Here is a 16,560-nt window from a genome sequence, read left to right as displayed (position 1 = left end):
CCTTTGGTCCTGTCCCCCCTTTTGCACACCCAGTGTGTCCTTTGCTAACTCTGCCCCATGTTTGAGAGTCCCTGCTGGCCCAGCTGTGGGGCAAACGCTTCTCAGCACTGGCCAAAGCACGTTATGGGTTCATCTGATGTGGGTCCGAGGGTTCATGAATCATTCTGTCCATGAGAAGGGCAGGAAAACAACTGCTCCACTGCCAAGAGCTGCCCCAGAGCAAGCCCAGCCCGAGAGCTGCCCCACCTCTTGTTTCCACAGCGTGGATGCACTTCTTGATGATGCTGAAGCCGATGCTGTCCAGCTGGGCAGCTGCAGGGGAAGGGAGGAGAGCAGTGGTGAACAGCTGGCAGGGCAGGGCCCCGCAGGGAGCACCAGGCTCCTCCTGAATCCCTGCCATCCCAGCAATGCTGCACCACTGCCCGGACGAGCAGGAGACAAATGGGGGTAGAGAAACACAAGTACAGCAGTTTGTACCAGCTGTAACCCGGGCAAGCACAGACACTGATCATCATTCCAGCCTCCACAGCCCTCTGAACCAGGCCCTCCACACCTGCCCTGGCCTCTGCCAGGCATCTACCCGTGCAGATGGCCAAAAATTAATTTAGGATCAAGGTGAGATAACCCAAACTTGTCTGGAAAGTTGACAACAGGTTGCTTGGAAAGAAATGAAATCATACATTTTGACACAACAAATCCTTGAAAATGGCACATTTTCATGTCTTGCTTGATGAGTTCCAGGGAGATCCTATAAATCCTGCACCCAGCTAACCAAGCCATCCATGGGCTGGAGAGCATCCAAACCAAACTGCTCAGTGATTCTATGAAAGTATGGAGGTAAAAACATCACCTGAAAAGGAGAGACCTGACAGCTTATGGCAGTGGAAGAGCAACAGGGGCTGGGAGACGGGAATGAATTTGGGGTCAAATCTCTGTCCAAAGTACCTCCTGTGCTCCGTGGGAGGGGACCTGTCCCTGGGGAGCCTGTCAGGGTTGACCCCGGCCCCCTGCCCTGCCTGCACCCCCAGGCAGCCACTCCTGCCCCCAGCAAGACGAAGTCCAGCTGAACAACATTGTCTGGTGAGCCCCACACTCAGCCTCACCCAGCACAGATCAAGTTATTTTATTAGCACCAATGAAATATTCTTTTGGTGCAAATGAGGATATCCCAAAGGCAGCTGCCTCTGCCCAAGAGTGAGAGCTAAAACATGAGGGTTAATGGGATGTACAACTCAATTCACTCGTGCCAATGCAGGTTTTCACTTCTAAGTTCAAGGAATTACTAATACAGGGATCCAAACACCTGCTGGAAGAATGCATCCCACAGACAGCTTTCCACCACTGCTGGAAAACACTGCCCACAGACAGCTATTTGTGGTGGAAAATTAGTTCCCCCCTACAGAAAGGTTTGGAAAACCTTCCACAGGGCAGGAAGAAGGGTGGGCAAAGTCACGATCAGCTCCAGACCCCAGGGAATGCAGTGATGTGAGAGACACAGCTCGGAGAGAGGCACAGCTCTTCTCTCTGCTCTGTGCAGAGCAGGGCAGGAAGGGAGCAGAGCCCAGGGCTGGCAGTGCCTCCCAGCAAGGCACGTGCAGCTTCCCTCCTCTGCATTCCCCTGCTCACGCCGCTCATTCCCGCACGATCCACGGCGGCTCCATGAGCAGCTGCCAGCTCACGCTTGCATGGAGCAGCCCCCTCCTAATCCCTTGTTTTGAGTCCTCTGCTGGGGACGGGTTTTGTCTGCTGAATGGCACAAGGACCCAAAACAGTGCAAAGTAAAACAGCTCTATTATATTTTTCTGGGCAAGCAGGCTGAAGCGCCGAGCCAACACAAGCACACGAGCTGCAGGATGCCTGTGCCACAGGACGTGAGGATAATCCAGAAGCTGCAGGGCCCTTTGCTGGGCACCCAGCATGGATGCAGCATAAACCCAACGTGCCATCCACCAGCAGGGAACAGCTGCCATTCCCAGGCCACCGATAAACACAGGGGTACCTGAGAAGCTCAAAAGCGTGGTATGGAAACTCTCTTGCTCCAGCAAACCCAGTTCAGCGGGTCTGATCAGCCCTGCCTTGGCACTGGTGTGACCCTGACCTGTGGGTATCCCTGCATGGTGCTGTCAGTCTGGGTCAGTGCTTCAGGCTCTCTGCCATGCACTGGAGGTGCCAACCCATTCACAGTCCAGCAGTTATCCTTTAGTCCCTTGCATGTTTGGATCCCCAAGGCCAGGCTGAGCAGGGCTTGGAGCAACCTGCAGTAGTGGAAGGTGTCCCTGCTCACAGCAGAGGTGGAACCGGATGATCTTTAAGGTCCTTTTCAGCCCAACCCATTCCCTGACTCCATAACCCTGCAGAGCCCACCACCCCGCAGCCAGGCAGGGCTGGGATCCCACCTCCCTGCAGCAATCGCAGGAGGAGGAAACCCAGCAGTGCCTCTGGAAGGAAGTGACCTGGCATAATCCCCCTAAGCAGATGAATAAGCTCTTCCACTCACTGACAAGCTCTGGATCAGGAAAGGTCAGGGATTTATTTGCAGTAGTTATGTCCAGAAATAATATCTGATTAAATATCCAAAGTGCCTTTACTCATCCTTAAATTTAACTTTTAATGAGCATTGTAAAAGCTTGATTTCCCCTCTCTCAGAGCATCTGCTCTTTATCTCAGTCCTTTACCAAATGATTTGGTCCAGCAACGTCAGATCAAAAGCAGATCTAGATCTGCTGCTGTCCAGATCACAGGTCCATGGGATCATCTGGGTTTGAAAATTCCCCTAAGGGCATCAAATCCAAGCACTTCCCCAGCACTGCCAAGGCCACCACTGACCCATGTCCCCAAGAGCCACACGTCCATAAAACCCCTCCAGGGATGGGGACCCCACCCCTGACCTGGGCAGCTGTGCCAGGGCAGGACAGCCCTTTCAGGGAATAAATTTTCCCTGACTTCCAATCTAAACTGTCCTTGCCTGCCTCTCTGAGGACAAGTGGAAGAGCCTCCCTCCCTTGAGGCTCTCCTTCCTCAGGGAAGGGTATGAGGCTCAGCTCCAGACCACCACACGTGTCACAGGCTCTTCCCTCCAGCAGCAGCATTCAGTGCCCAAGGAGATGCCCTGCCCAGGCTGTAATCCATCCCAGAAGCATTTTACGTCAGCAAAGGTGATACACATCACCTGTACAGCAGCTGCTGCCCACACACGCCCACACTCATCTGACCTTCAAGTAGCATCACATTCCAAGTGCTACTGAATTGGGCTCATCTCGTTCTATTTTTGCCTGGCAGATTATTTCTATATAATCCATTAATTCCTTTCCTTTATGCTGATGTGACATATCAGAGCATCGGGAAGGGGGCAGGAGGGCTGAATCAGCTCTGTCAGCCTGGCTGCCTCCAGCTGTGTGTCAGGGCAGTGCAAGGTCAAAGCAGCTCCTCTGCCTCCCCACCACACATTTCTGTGCCATGAAACCATCACTGGTTTGAATTCTTTCAAAGACATTTTGGAAATAAGAGCCACAGAGGAGGGGGGAAATCGTGAAGCAGAGACCAGAGGAATGAGCTTTCAAGTCTTACCAGAAGTGAGTTTTCAGGGCTCTACCTACCAGTGAGTGCCAAGATCGGGAAAGGAAGGTTGAGGGTCAGATTAGGTTAGAGAAATGCAAGAAGTTTTATACAATGAGGGTGGGCAGGCCCTGGCACAGGGTGCCCAGAGCAGCTGGGGCTGCCCCTGGATCCCTGGCAGTGCCCAAGGCCAGGCTGGACATTGGGGCTTGGAGCAGCCTGGGATAGTGGAAGGTGTCGCTGCCCATGGCACGGAGGGGAAAAGAGGAGCTTTAAAGTCCTTCCAACCAAAATATTCTGGGATTCCATGACTGTGATTGCTGGGAAGGGCCAGGGCACCCAGACAAGGGCACAGCAGACAGGGCAGCCAAGGGACTCAAGGTCTGTGAAGAGCTTGTGAAAGACTGCTTTCAGTGGAGTCCTACTAATGGGGAACCAGGTGGATGTGGGAGACAGAGAGAGAAATGGTGGGAGGGAAGGGAAAGGAGGAATTTTGTGCTGTTCCATGCAATAAGCACGAATGGCCTGGAGGATTTGTTTCCACAGAGCAGGGCAAGTCCTTCTGGTTGGCAAACTAGAGCAGCTAAATTCCCCTGGCTCTCATGGTTCAGTGACACCACTCAGCCCCTCTGCTCGGCTTCCTCCCCCTCCACAGCAGATCAAGACAAATCGCCCACAGGCCCACGGCCACCTGGCCACACAGCAGGACAGAAAACTCAGAAGCTCTGCAAAATTACAGTGTCCCAAAAGTGCCACCACAGCAATGTGAGGGACTTTCAGCCTCCATAAGTGCAGGCAGGAAGCAGAGGTATAGAGGCTCCCGGGGTCAGGAATTGCATCCGGACCCACTCAATCACCACACTCATTTCAAGTCCTTATAGGAAGCTCCTGTATCAAGGGCTGCTGGCAGAAAGCCAGTTGCTGAATCAATTTTAGAGTGGCTGGTGAGGCAGGCAGAGCTCTAAAACTGGGATTTAATGAGGCTGAAGCAGTCAGACCTCTGCCCACAGCAGTGGCAGCCCCAGCCCAAGCAGAGGGTTCTGAAGCACCTTCAGCCAGGGGTCCCAACCCGCCCCCAGAACCAGGAAGGACAGACAAGGAGCAGACAAGGAGAACCAGTCTCATTTTTAAGAGAGACCACCAAAATGGTGTCTTGAGCCAAACCAGCAGGTACGGAGCTGGCAGAGGCAGGGCTGTGTGCAGGGAACACGGAGCGGTGACAGCTCACAGCCGGGCAGGACGGAGCTGAGCCGCTCCTGCTCTCGGCACCTCACAGACTCCTTTTGCCCCTCTGGAAAAAAAGAGACAAGAGGAGCTGTTGTGGCAGAGTTCCCACCCCAGGGGCACTGGCCATGCTGCCCTTCCCAGTGTGAGGCACAGCACTGAGCTCTGTGAGGATCACCCGGGAGGGACAGAGCCAGGTGATACATGCAGGACAAGATGGATGTGCAGGGATGACCAAAGGGAAGGAGAAAGCACAGAGGAGAGAGCAGAGAGGGGGAAGAGACAGCTCTGTGCAAGGGCTGAAATGGATGTGAGGAAAATTAGCTGCAAATTACACCAATTATTGAGAGAAAAATGCTTCAGCTCCAGATGAAAATGCGGTGTCTGAGGCAGCACCAAAATGAACCAAGTACTGAGCATCAGCCCAGGCTGGGCCCCACCTGACCAGTGGCTTTGAGGGAAATTTTTTCAGGGGCTGGAGTATTGCAATTATGGCAAATCTAACCTACTGGGAAATGGCTCAATTAGGGGTTTTAAAACACAGGACATAAGAGGCAGGACCAGGTGCAACTGCTGCTCTAGGAAGAAAAATAAGTGCTTTCTTGACTCAAGGCTTTGATTGCCTGAACTACAATAAAAACTGCTTTTTTATTTTTAAGGGTTCTTGTTAACAATCTTGACAAGGCAGGACCTCCTTACTCCTGTATTTCTGCTCCAACTCCCCTTTGGAAAGACACATTCACCCTGCACATTCTGGCCCAGAGAGGAGAACTGGTTGGTCCCAGGCATCACCTGAACCCTCTTGCTGAGCTTCAGGAGCAGATCCTGAGGCCACCAGACCCCTGCAGTGCCACTGGGATGGGGACACGGTGTGGGGTAGGAAGGGACACACCCTGAGGGGTGCAGGGAAGTGCCTGGCACTGCTCTCCATGGCCCCAGGTCCCACCAGCAGGTTTCTGCCCCTTGTCCCTGCTGGGTGTCACACTCAGCTCTCCCTGGAGCCACCCTGGGGTCCCCACACTGAGCTCTGTCACCCCCAGCCCCGGGGAGCCCAGCACAGCCCAGTGTCACCAGCATGCCCTGCTGACCCCTCCCACAGCTCAGCCACCTCTCAGGGGTCAGGCTTGAGAAGAAATACTCACTGCCTTCGCTCTGGCTGTCCTTGTTCGAGTTGTACACCTGAAAAACACAAGCAGAAAGTCTTATGAAGACCCTGGCTCCAGCTGGGCTGGAACTGCTGGCATGGCTGGTGTGTCCCCAGTGTGTCTGCTGCCAGGACCTCCCCCAGCAGCCAGGTCCCCAAACACCACCGTGACGTTCTGCACACAAATGTTGGGCTGCCCCAGCTCTGGAGTTATGTTAAAACACTGACTAGGACAGCTCTTAAAATGAAAGAATGCAAATGGGATGGACCAGGTAAAACCAGAAATTACAGAGGTTTCTAAACCAAGTGAAGGCGGGGCTGGACTAGATGACCTCTAAAGGTCCCTTCCAACCCAAACTATTCCATGATTCTGAGACTCCTCTCCTGAAAGACACACATAAAGGATATAAACTTAGAGCAAAGCAGGCAGTTCCCTTATGGGCATTACAGGAACCTCTGGCGGGTCCGATCCGGGCAGAGAGCAGGTACCACCCTCCTCAGGTACAGCCTGAGCAAACAAGCAGGAGAGGAAAAGGAATGTCATTAATGTAGAGAGGACAAGAAGCGCAGCAGGATGAGGCACCGAATGCATCCAGCACTGCTCACAGCAGAGCCGCCACCAGGACTCCATCCCAAGCCTCTCCAGCCTTCAAATATTGATGCTCCTCCTCCCACCGCGATCACCACCACAGCTTGGCTGCGGGAGATTAAAGTGACATTTCAGTGGATACAGTAACAGGGGAAAACACTGGCAGAAGGTTTTAACCACCATGTGAGGGCAGTTTAAAAGCCCAGGATAATGCCAACAGCAGCTGTAAGAAGATCAGCCCTCAGACAGGTTGTATTTCTCCAGCTCAACAGAGTTAAAGTGGTTTAAAATAATCCTCCAGTGCTCAGAGTCCCACCAGGAACACACACACACATCCCAGCACTCCAGCAGCATCCTGGATGTGGCCGAGTGGGCACTGTCCACTGAACAGGACAAAAGGCTGGTGAAGCTGTTGGGAACAGGGCTGGGAGCCCCCTTCCAAAGGGAGCAGGGAGCTGCCTGCATCACATGCTGCCTCCCGAAATAGCCAGCGGGCAAGGCAAGCTTCCAAAGGCCATGTTGATAGCAACACTCAGGCAGCAACCGGACGGGAGAGGCTCCGGGCTGCAGGCAGGGCTCTGCCTCCACGGGATCCCAGTCCCTGACATTAACAGGGAGGGTCTGTGCTTCCCACGGGGTCCCTGCCGTGGGGATCTCCCCCAGGAGCTCCAGCAGAAGGACAAGGCTGGGAAGCTGCCTGTGATGTTCTCAGAGGATCAGAGCCAGCAGCAGCCGGGCTCGGACGCTGCCGGCACAGGAGAGCTCACCTTGCTGCTCACCGGGGGTGCCCCAGCAACCCCCACGGTCAAAAACACCCCAGCGGGGCTGTGTGTCCCAGGGCATGTCACCAGCAGGGCACATAAACGGATTCCTTCCCTGGACGTCACCCAAACACGGGCCATTCCTGCGCTCTCCTGCTCGGGCACCAGCCGGAGCACGGCAGGACACCTTGGACCAGCTCCACCACCCAGGGCACGCTCGGGGAAGCACAAATCTGAGGGAGCAGCTCAAAACTGGGGTTTGGGCAGGGACTGATCCCGCCAAGGAGCACCTTCCCGCTCCCCCTCCCAGGACACCTGGCTATGTAACACAAGACCAAGCAGAGGTGATTGTTTGCAGGAGAAAAATCCATCAGCCACATCTGGCGAGCGGGGGATGATTCAGCAGCAAAACCAGCTGCAGTCAGCAAGTGAGTTTTCCTCTAGGAACAGTGTTTATATCAGGACAATGAGTGGAAAGAGGGAAGGAAGCAGCTCCCCCAACAGCGCTGCTGCCCTGCAGCCCCACCATGGAGTCAGCCTTCCCTAAGGAAGTTCTTCCCTCCAACTGCAGTGCCTCTGCTGAGGGAGCACTGAAGGGAGCCTGTTACTCAAAGGCTGGGAGACACACGGCCCTTCCTTGGGATCACACACAGACTTCGTGCCCTGGCTCACCCCACACACACAGGGAACACCAAATACAGCAAAGGATCAGGCTTGGAGCAACCCGGGATAGTGGGATGGTGGAATGGTGGGTGGAATGACAGGAGCTTTAAGGCCCTTCCAACACAAACCGCTCTGAGTCCTGGTGCACAGCACAGCAGCTCCAGGGAGATCCTCTGCCTGCACATTTGCTCTTCCAGTTTGGATCCATGAAACAACAGAGGCTGTTAATCACCAGAGACTGCTCTTAAAACAAGGGAAAAGGGCAGACAAGGAAACACAATACGCTTATGCCATTAATTGCAAAGCATGCACACAATGAGAGGGAAGTTTCACACAGAGGTCAACAGCAACCATAAAACACAGAGACACTGCCACTCTACACCCATCTGATCGAGGACAAACCTTTTATCCATTGTCTCTGTTACTCCACTAACACCACTCTACACCAGCAGCATTTTAACCAAGCCCCAAGTCTGTAATACCCCTTTCCTTTTCCAAGAAATGCTTTTCCTATACTGCCTCAAATCTTTTAGAGAGAGGTTTTTCAGGATAAGAGAAAGTTTCCAAGTTTGAGGAAAGGGCTGCTGTGTAAGAGGTCCAAGAGTGAGGCTCCTCCAGTGCCCCCAGGGTCACCTTTGCTCTGCTGGCAAACCCCTCAGGCTCCTGCCTCGGCAAAGGTCGCTCCTGCCCAGCCTGGCCCTAGGGACGTTGATATTCCGCTCTTTCCAAAACAGCTCTGATAACAGGCAGGACTTAAAGCAGAAGGATGCATTTGAAGATGAAGCCTCACACACAAGGCAGTTCATGGACCAACCTCCCCCTGTGAAAGGGTGCAGAATTTTAAAGAGGTTCTTGCTATTCCCCACACCACACACACGGCACCGAGCCCGGGACTGCAGCACCTCTGTCCCAGGAGAGACGGGCTGGGAGAACCTCAGAAAGGCTCTTCTGAACCCTCTTCCAAACAACTGCCAGGTGCTGGATTTGATTTTCCCCCCACCCTCACCCTCTCTCGTCTTTGCACCATTCCCATGCCCAGGCTGGCTGTGGCTGCCTCACACCAGACACAGCTCTGGGACAGGGGCTCCGACGCCTGTGCCAGGGGAACACGAAGGGACAGTGCGGTGACACCTCACAGGGTGAGAGCATCCAACACACAGCTCGTGGGAGCTCTGCCGAGGACAGGGCCTGGGCAGGAGCTCTGCAGACACACACATTGCCCAGCACCATGCCAGACAATAAAACACCATTAAATGAGTGTATTTTTATGCTCACACGCTGTTTTTCCTGTTGTAACACACTCTGGAGAAAACAGCCCTAAACCCAGAGAGCTTCTTGTGAAATAAAAAGCTTCTTTCACTTTCCAGTATTAGTCACTGACAAAGGGTGGGAAATCTGAGAGAAGAAACATTGCTGGGAGGTGAAGGGCCTCTGGCCCACGGACACGTGTGGGAACAGGCTGGGTTATAAAACTTCCAGAATTGGGACTAGTGACTAACGTGGAGACAGATCCCTGCCCTGCAGCACTGTGATGCTTTAGCATCTCGCTCTCACTCATTATTCCCATTTGACTGTATCTCCAGAGCCAAAATATCCTTACCAGGCAGTTTCAGAAGTGATGTGTATAGAAAAAAAAAAAAATATTAACATAGGATAAAATGTACAGACCTTGGTGTCTTGTATTTAGTTTTCCGAACTCCTACTGTAGGTGGTCAAATATCCTCAACAAAACCAGACTGTATCTTTTTTTTTAGCAGAAGCTACTGCTGCTTCATTCCTGCAGGATAATTGCTGTTTGGAAGCTTAAAGAAGGCTTTTACTACGAGCTATTATTGAAAAATTCCAAGATGCATCTGTAAGTAATCCAGAAAGATAAATTTTATAAGAGCAGTTACAACTTGTGACTACTTTGACACTTGTACTATGCTCAGTTATGAACTTGATATTTAAGATAATTCATCAAAGAACCAGTTATCCCCTTTGGTGAGACATTTCACCAAATACATGCTGTGCTTTGCAGAGGAAATGGTTTTATAGGGATGATTAAGAGGTCTGTGATGTTCGAGGGTGTGGTAGAGGAACACACAGCCCAGGAGGCAGCTCCCCGCTCCCCTGGAGCTGGAGGGATGAGCTGGGGTCACTCACAGCCCAGTGTTTGTTCCTGGATTCACGTCCCCAGCCTCACATGGACCAAAGCCTGGGCAGAAGCAGCAATGCAGGTGCTGCACCTGCTCCTGCTCCCTCCAAATTCAGTCCTGCTATTGCCACACATCCCAACACCAGAGATGTGGATCATGGAAACATCAGCTGTGGATTTTCGTAATCAGAAATCCTCTGAAAGACACCATCTGGAGCCTAAAACATTCCTACAGCCACTGACAGCTGCCATCTGGAGCCTAAACACCTCTACAACTACTGTTGGCCACCACTGAGAGCCTAAAGCACTCCTACAGCCACCAAGAGTCACCATCCAGAGCCTGAAAGACCCCTCAGACACCATCCAGAGCCTAAAATAGTCCTACAGCCACCGATGGCCACCATCCAGACCCGACAGTAGTCCTACAGCCACTATTCATCATCTGATGCCACTTTCTGCTTGTGCACAGATAAATCAAGAAGAATTCAACCCATCAGTTTTCCAACCTGATCCTAAACAAACTGCACCCATGACATGCAAAGAACAAATGGGTATGTGAGTGGTTTGGGTTGACACTGGATTGTGGGAAAAGAAAAGGAAGGAGTTGGGAGTTGGAAGGGGAACTACAAAAAGATGATGTTGAGTAATTTCATTTCTATTTCCTCATTTCAGCGGTCACGCTGTTGCCCATGGTGCTCATTAACCTCCACAAGACAGGGGCTGTGCTTCCCTACGTGTGCCACAAACACACATTTCCATGAACACACAGACAAAAAGCAGATTTTCGTTTAAAGTTCAAAATCCAAAACGGCCCAACCTAAGCTGCACCCCTTGGAGGCTGCAGTTTTTAGCATGGTTCCCTAAATCCTTCAAACTCCAACATGGGCATGAAATTCTGCCCAACAGCTAAAATCTAGAGGACAGGATTGTCCAGCTGCTCAGAGGGAAGAGGGGTTTAAGGAAAGCACTGGAGACCAAGAGGCCAGCAGCCCTGGTTTGCAGAGAGGGGGATCTCCATCAGAAAAGGATTTCAACTCCATGCCCTGGCGTGGAAGATTCCACCTCACGCTCCTTTCACTGGTGCCAGGACCTTCCCTTCAAGCCAGACTTTCCATGTGGACTGTCAGAATGGGCCAGTCCTGCCAGAATTCCCTGGTCTCCCTGGGGGAGCGTGGTGTTTGCAAGGTCCAGAGCAATGGGAGGAAATGCTGCAGTGTTATGCAATTTCCTTGTGATTCATATTCAGAAATCCTCAAAACAGCCAGGAACGAGTCTTTCAACTTTCAGCTCAAAAGATGCCCCAGCCCAAAGGGTATAAATAGATGTGATATTCCTTCACAACTGGGAGCCCAAGTGGCTTCCCAGCCACGCTGGGACGGTCTGGGAAGCCATGGGCAGGAGGAGCACAGACATTCCACATGGGTGTTTTGCAACCATTTTATAAGGGACAACGGGCTGCAGACCAGAGTTCCAGCTGGAGTCTGGCCACCCCGACTGACTCAGCTGCTGCTGGGAGTCTGCAGCACCCCGAGCACCCCGGAGCTCACAGAGAGCCCTGCCCCAGCCTCGCTCAGCCCGGCAGCGGGAGAGCTGGGAATCCTACACATCCCTTCTCCACACCTTAACTGCCCTGCAACAGAAGGAACAAGCCTTTCCTCCTAATGTCTTCCTCACTCGGACACCAGGGATGTGCCTGATTGTGTCCCCCCAGTCCCCAGTGTGTCCTGCAGGGCCCTCCATGGGCACAGCGATGCCCAGAGCGGGGCTGGAGCTCCAGCACCCAGGGATCCCTCAGAGGTGGCACAGGCCTGGGGCAGGGGGGCACCCTGTATCCTGTCCCTGCAGCAACAGGAAAGGGGTCAGAGGAAGAATGGAAGGAAGGAAGAGGAGAGGAGGAATCACAGGCATGAGCCACACAGGCAGGACCCTCTGGACCTGCCCCTGAGCTCGGCACTGCGGAGCTGCTCCGCTGGGACACGGCCCCAGAGCAGGATCCCAGCAAAGCTCATGTACAAGAATCCTATTTCCTTGTTAAAAGCAGGACATCTGGCAACCTTGATGAAATCAGCCCTTGTTTCTGGCTCTGCCTTATCAACCCTGTTCTATTTTTGTCGTAGAGCCAGGTTTTCATACTACAAGCAGGATTTTCATAGCTAGACTACACTGTGTTGTGGTTAGAAATAACCTTCCTTGCTCTGGGAGCCAGAAGGATTTAGATAGGAGTATGATCTCTCTCCCAGGCTACATCCCTGCAAACCTCTCTGCAGCAGGAGGGGAGGGAAAAATTTTGCCTTGCTTCCCAAGTGGAGAACTTGGCAGGGCAGCAGAAACCCACTGTGAAATGCTGGTTTATGTCATGCAGTCGAAGCTGTTCGTTTGGAAGAGGGTGGCCAGGGACCCTGGCAGCTCGCTCCTTCCTTCCTTCCTTCCCTCCCAACCTACTGTTCATCACAGTTGGAGCCATCTCCCACCTCGTGTCCCCCTTTCTCTCCTCTCCTCCTTCCTTCCAACATAAATTTCAGCTTCAAACTTATACCCTGCGCCTGATTAAAAGACAGAACAGAAAAATCTATCATAAATGAAGCTTCTGGGGGGCTTGAATCCTCTACATGGGTCTTGCTCTTCTGTCTCTCGGAGCTGAACTAAAGGATGGTTCTAATTAAAAACAAGCCCACATTTTATTACAAGTGCAGGCATTCCCAAGGGCCTCGGAGCCGAGGCTGGCCGGGCTCCCCGCCAGCCAGCTGGGCTGCTTAGCTCAGCGCAGTTATATAACCATGTTTGTCACCCAAGGAAACAATCACCTGGGCCAGAACAAGGCAAAAAATTACCTGGGTCAAACTGTCAACTTCCCATGGCTCACTCTGAACAGGGAATGCAGCAGCAGCCACTCTGGGGTTGTGTGGGAGCGAGGGGAGCAGAGCGTGTTAGATACGCGGCAGCCTCGGAATAACGCAGCTAAAGGTCAACTGCTCCAACAAAATACATTTTCGGAATAACTAAAGCGCTTAAAGTTTCCCAGAGCAGCATTTTTAAGCGAGCCCAGCGAAGCAGACATGCTGGGATCACTCAAATCACTGATTAGAGTGAAAACTTCTACTGGTCTAAGCTTCCCCCAAGTTTTCTAGGATGCTTGAGCAACAACTTGCACATCCTCCTGCAGCAGCTCTGCCTGGAGCCCGGCCAGCCCCAGCCAGCACACACGCCCTTCCTCCTCCCAACGTCTGCTGACGAACACGGGCTCTCAGCACATCAAACCCAGCCTAATTTTAAATGACAGTGTCATCTTTATTTTTAAAATAACTGCAACACAGCCGTGCCTGGCGCTCCTCCTCTGTGGAAGAGCTTTGACACTGCCCGGGTGTTCCGAACAACAGTGGTGGCTTAGTGCCAGGACTGGCTCAATCACCACTGCCTGGTGCTTTAAAGACTGGGATATCCCTGAGGGGAGACCACTTTCAATCCCCAGTTTGCACACCTGGGGACAGGTGTGGGGCAGCACAGAACCTGAGGGTCCAGGGAAGGCAGCAGAAAGGGGAAACAGTCCCATCCCTCCTCTCCCAGAGACACTTCTGTAAGCCCAGGGTGGCTGCAGAGGTTTCCTGGACCAGTCCTGGAATGCAGCACAAGGTTCTTCCCTGGAGCTGGGAGCCAGGCTGATGGAGATTTAAAGGTTCCTGGTGTTCCTCTCCAAAACTGCAGCACCACGTTTATCCCTTTCCAGACAGGACCTGAAATTCTGCAACACTCATAACCTCCCTGGGAAACCCTCAGCCCTGCCTGTACCCACCCCAGGGGCTGCCAGCACTCACCAGCACCATTTCCACCACCCAACAAACACTGGTTCAGAGTCCACGTGGGACACGTCCACTGCACCCTGCCACGGCCTGAGCCTGCAGCCTGCCTGCTCCTGACCCCAGTCCTGCTCCTGATCCTGCCACAGCCCAGCTCCACACACAGATCTGCCACGAGTGACAAACCGAGGGTGAATACAGAAATCAAATTATCAAAACAACAGAGTCTGAAGACCTTCTTCTGGGGCTGCAGCTGGGAGAAGAAAAACCCCTGGGTGAGGGATGGTGGGGGGGCAGCAGCAGGACAGTAAATCACTGCTTAAAACCAAATCTGAGACCCAATAAAGGAGGAAATAATGGAAGAGGCTAGTGTTGCGAGTCATTGTAGCATGAACCATTTACTTTAATTTTTAATTTAAAGTAGGAAACAATACTCTAATAGTCTATTTAAATTGGCAGGGAAATTTGTTCTCCCAACATGGAGCTATTCCCTGAATTTCTACGTTTTGCCTGATCAAATAACTCTTAGCAGAGGTGATAAAGAGAGGAAAGGAAAGTGAGTACACTCTCTTTGGTCTGTCACTCCAGCTGAGGCTCTGTGCCTCCCTGCCGAGGCTGCCAGCACGGCTGAAGGGTGGACAGCAAGTTCCCACCAAACCATGACACGAAATCACTGGATGCAAGCACCCTGCACCCTCCCCTGGGGCTGGATCACCTCTCTGGGCCCAGGCTCACAAACAAGTTGCTGCAAGCAGCTGCTCCATCCTGTTCCACATCTGTGCAATCCAGGTTCGATTATCCCCGTTCCCCAGGCACCCCACAGACCCCACCCACCTCTCAGCACCACCTCACCTCCGGCCTGAACCCAAAACCCAAGAACACACCTGCAGCAGAGCTGCTGGGTGTCCCACACAGCAGACATGTCCTGTGCCATGTCCTGTGGATCAGGACCCACACTCGCATCCCCAGCCCTCACCCCCTGTGAGTCCCCCTCGGGGGTATCAGCAGTGACATAACACAGAAGGAGAAAAGGGGCTGCCACCGGGCCCCCAGCAGAGGCAACATCTCCCAAAGGGAGAGCAAAACCCACCTGGGTGTCCTGGGACCAACCACGCCAGTGTCCAGGCAAAGCCAAACTTTTGTAGACAACTTCTGCAGCACAGGCCCCAAGGAAGAGCCAGGAATGCATTACAGAAACAGTGAGGTATTCACACCAGAGACAGGAGCCCCTGCTCTGCTCCTGCACATCCCCAACAACACAGCTGGAACGAGAGGTCACAAACTTGCCAAAACTGGGTGGGACAGCACTTCTAGGTGTGTAAAAGCAATCCAGAGAGCTCTTTTCTCTTTTAAAAATTATCTACAATGCTTCTCTAAGTATTTTTCTCTCAAACAGCTTCTCAAGCAGAGGACAAACCCCAGCAGCCGCAGTGACTCCAGCTGGGTGAGCCGTCAGCCACTGAAGCGGCAGTTGCTGGAACCAGGAATAAAAGCCTGAAGTCAAGGCTTAAGACCTCACTGGCTTAAGTGCTTTAGAAGCAAAATAAAAGCTTACAAACTCCATGTAAAGTTACTGCTATTACAGGCTTAAATGGGTTACCAAACAAGGGAGGGAGAAGGAGGGAGCAGCAGCAAGAGCACGTGATACGAGAACTAACATGGAACATGATTCTCTGAGGATCCTCTACCACCACCTTGTCCCCAAAAAGGGCAGAGAATTTCTTTGGGCAATAATCCTGAACTGGGGGATGCAAAAAAAAGCCAAGCAGAAGCTCCCCTGGGCCAGTTTGGGGCCCACTGGGACTCACCACCACCATGGCTCCCCGCACTGGGAGGTGGCACGGATGGTCCCAGAGCATGGAGAGACTGAGTTCCAGTTCAGGGAAAGTTCACTGGGTTGTCTGGGTTGGGGAACACATTAGAGGCAAAAAGAAGCAGCAAACAATAGAAACTTAGACATTAAGAGTGGGGAAAAAATGTTCTGTTCACTAAAGAGAGAGACAGGGAGATGAAGAAGCAGCAACAGGAATGACTCAGGTCATAGAGAGCAACAAAAAAAAACCAATCTGCTACAAGCAAACAAACCCAGGCAGGCTGAAGGCCATGAAAACCTGCAAGACAGAGTACACAAAACAAACATCTTTTCCAGAAAGCTGACAAAAACACGTCTGTGGGATTGAGAGCATTATCAAAGCTCAGCATGAAAAAGGCTGTGAGGAAAGGCACTGAAGAGACAGACACAGAGCAGACCCTGGGGAGAGCAGAGCAGAGAACACGGCGATCGCTCCGGCACTCGCCCACAGGCTCCCCGTGCAGAGAGAAGCAGACCACAGACACCGTCTGTACTCAAAGATGCTCTGGCTGAGGATTTTTCTCCCATCTCTGATACCTGAGATGGAACGAATTCAAGTGATAAAGCAGCTCTGCAGCTCCAGTGAGTTCCAACACAGTGTGAGGGGTTGGGAAGGGGTGCAGTGGGTGCCTGTCCGTCCCTCCGCAGCCACGCTGGGACTGAAGTCCTTCAAGTGAATTTACTTTTTGAATGAGCCAAGATAACAGGAATGAAGCACTGGAGTGAGTTCAAAAGACAACGTTTCCACTGGGCAATAAATCTCTTTCCATTTTGTATAATTAAACAAGGAAAAAGAAAAACAATTTCAGAAAGAATTCCCAGAAAAAGTATCTGAGGAGGA

At 52.4% G+C, this 16,560-nt stretch overlaps 1 protein-coding gene across 4 annotated transcripts in view; it reads right to left on the bottom strand.

Annotated features, from left to right (window-relative positions):
- The window catches only part of ARHGAP26 (Rho GTPase activating protein 26), an 84,950-nt gene that overhangs the window by 48,352 nt on the left and 20,038 nt on the right, over window positions 1-16,560 (bottom strand). For all 4 annotated transcript variants that reach the window (XM_008629027.2, XM_017728252.1, XM_017728253.1 and 1 more), the window contains exons 11-12: window positions 5,922-5,958; window positions 247-312 (exon numbers count right to left, since the gene is read on the bottom strand). In XM_008629027.2, the coding sequence (XP_008627249.2) occupies window positions 247-312; window positions 5,922-5,958 (103 nt within the window). The remainder of the gene's footprint in view (window positions 1-246; window positions 313-5,921; window positions 5,959-16,560) is intronic.

Source organism: Corvus brachyrhynchos, unplaced genomic scaffold, assembly GCF_000691975.1.
Source record: "Corvus brachyrhynchos isolate BGI_N302 unplaced genomic scaffold, ASM69197v1 scaffold21, whole genome shotgun sequence".
Taxonomy (NCBI): Eukaryota; Metazoa; Chordata; class Aves; order Passeriformes; family Corvidae; genus Corvus; species Corvus brachyrhynchos.
This window is presented reverse-complemented; position numbering and strand designations above follow the sequence as displayed.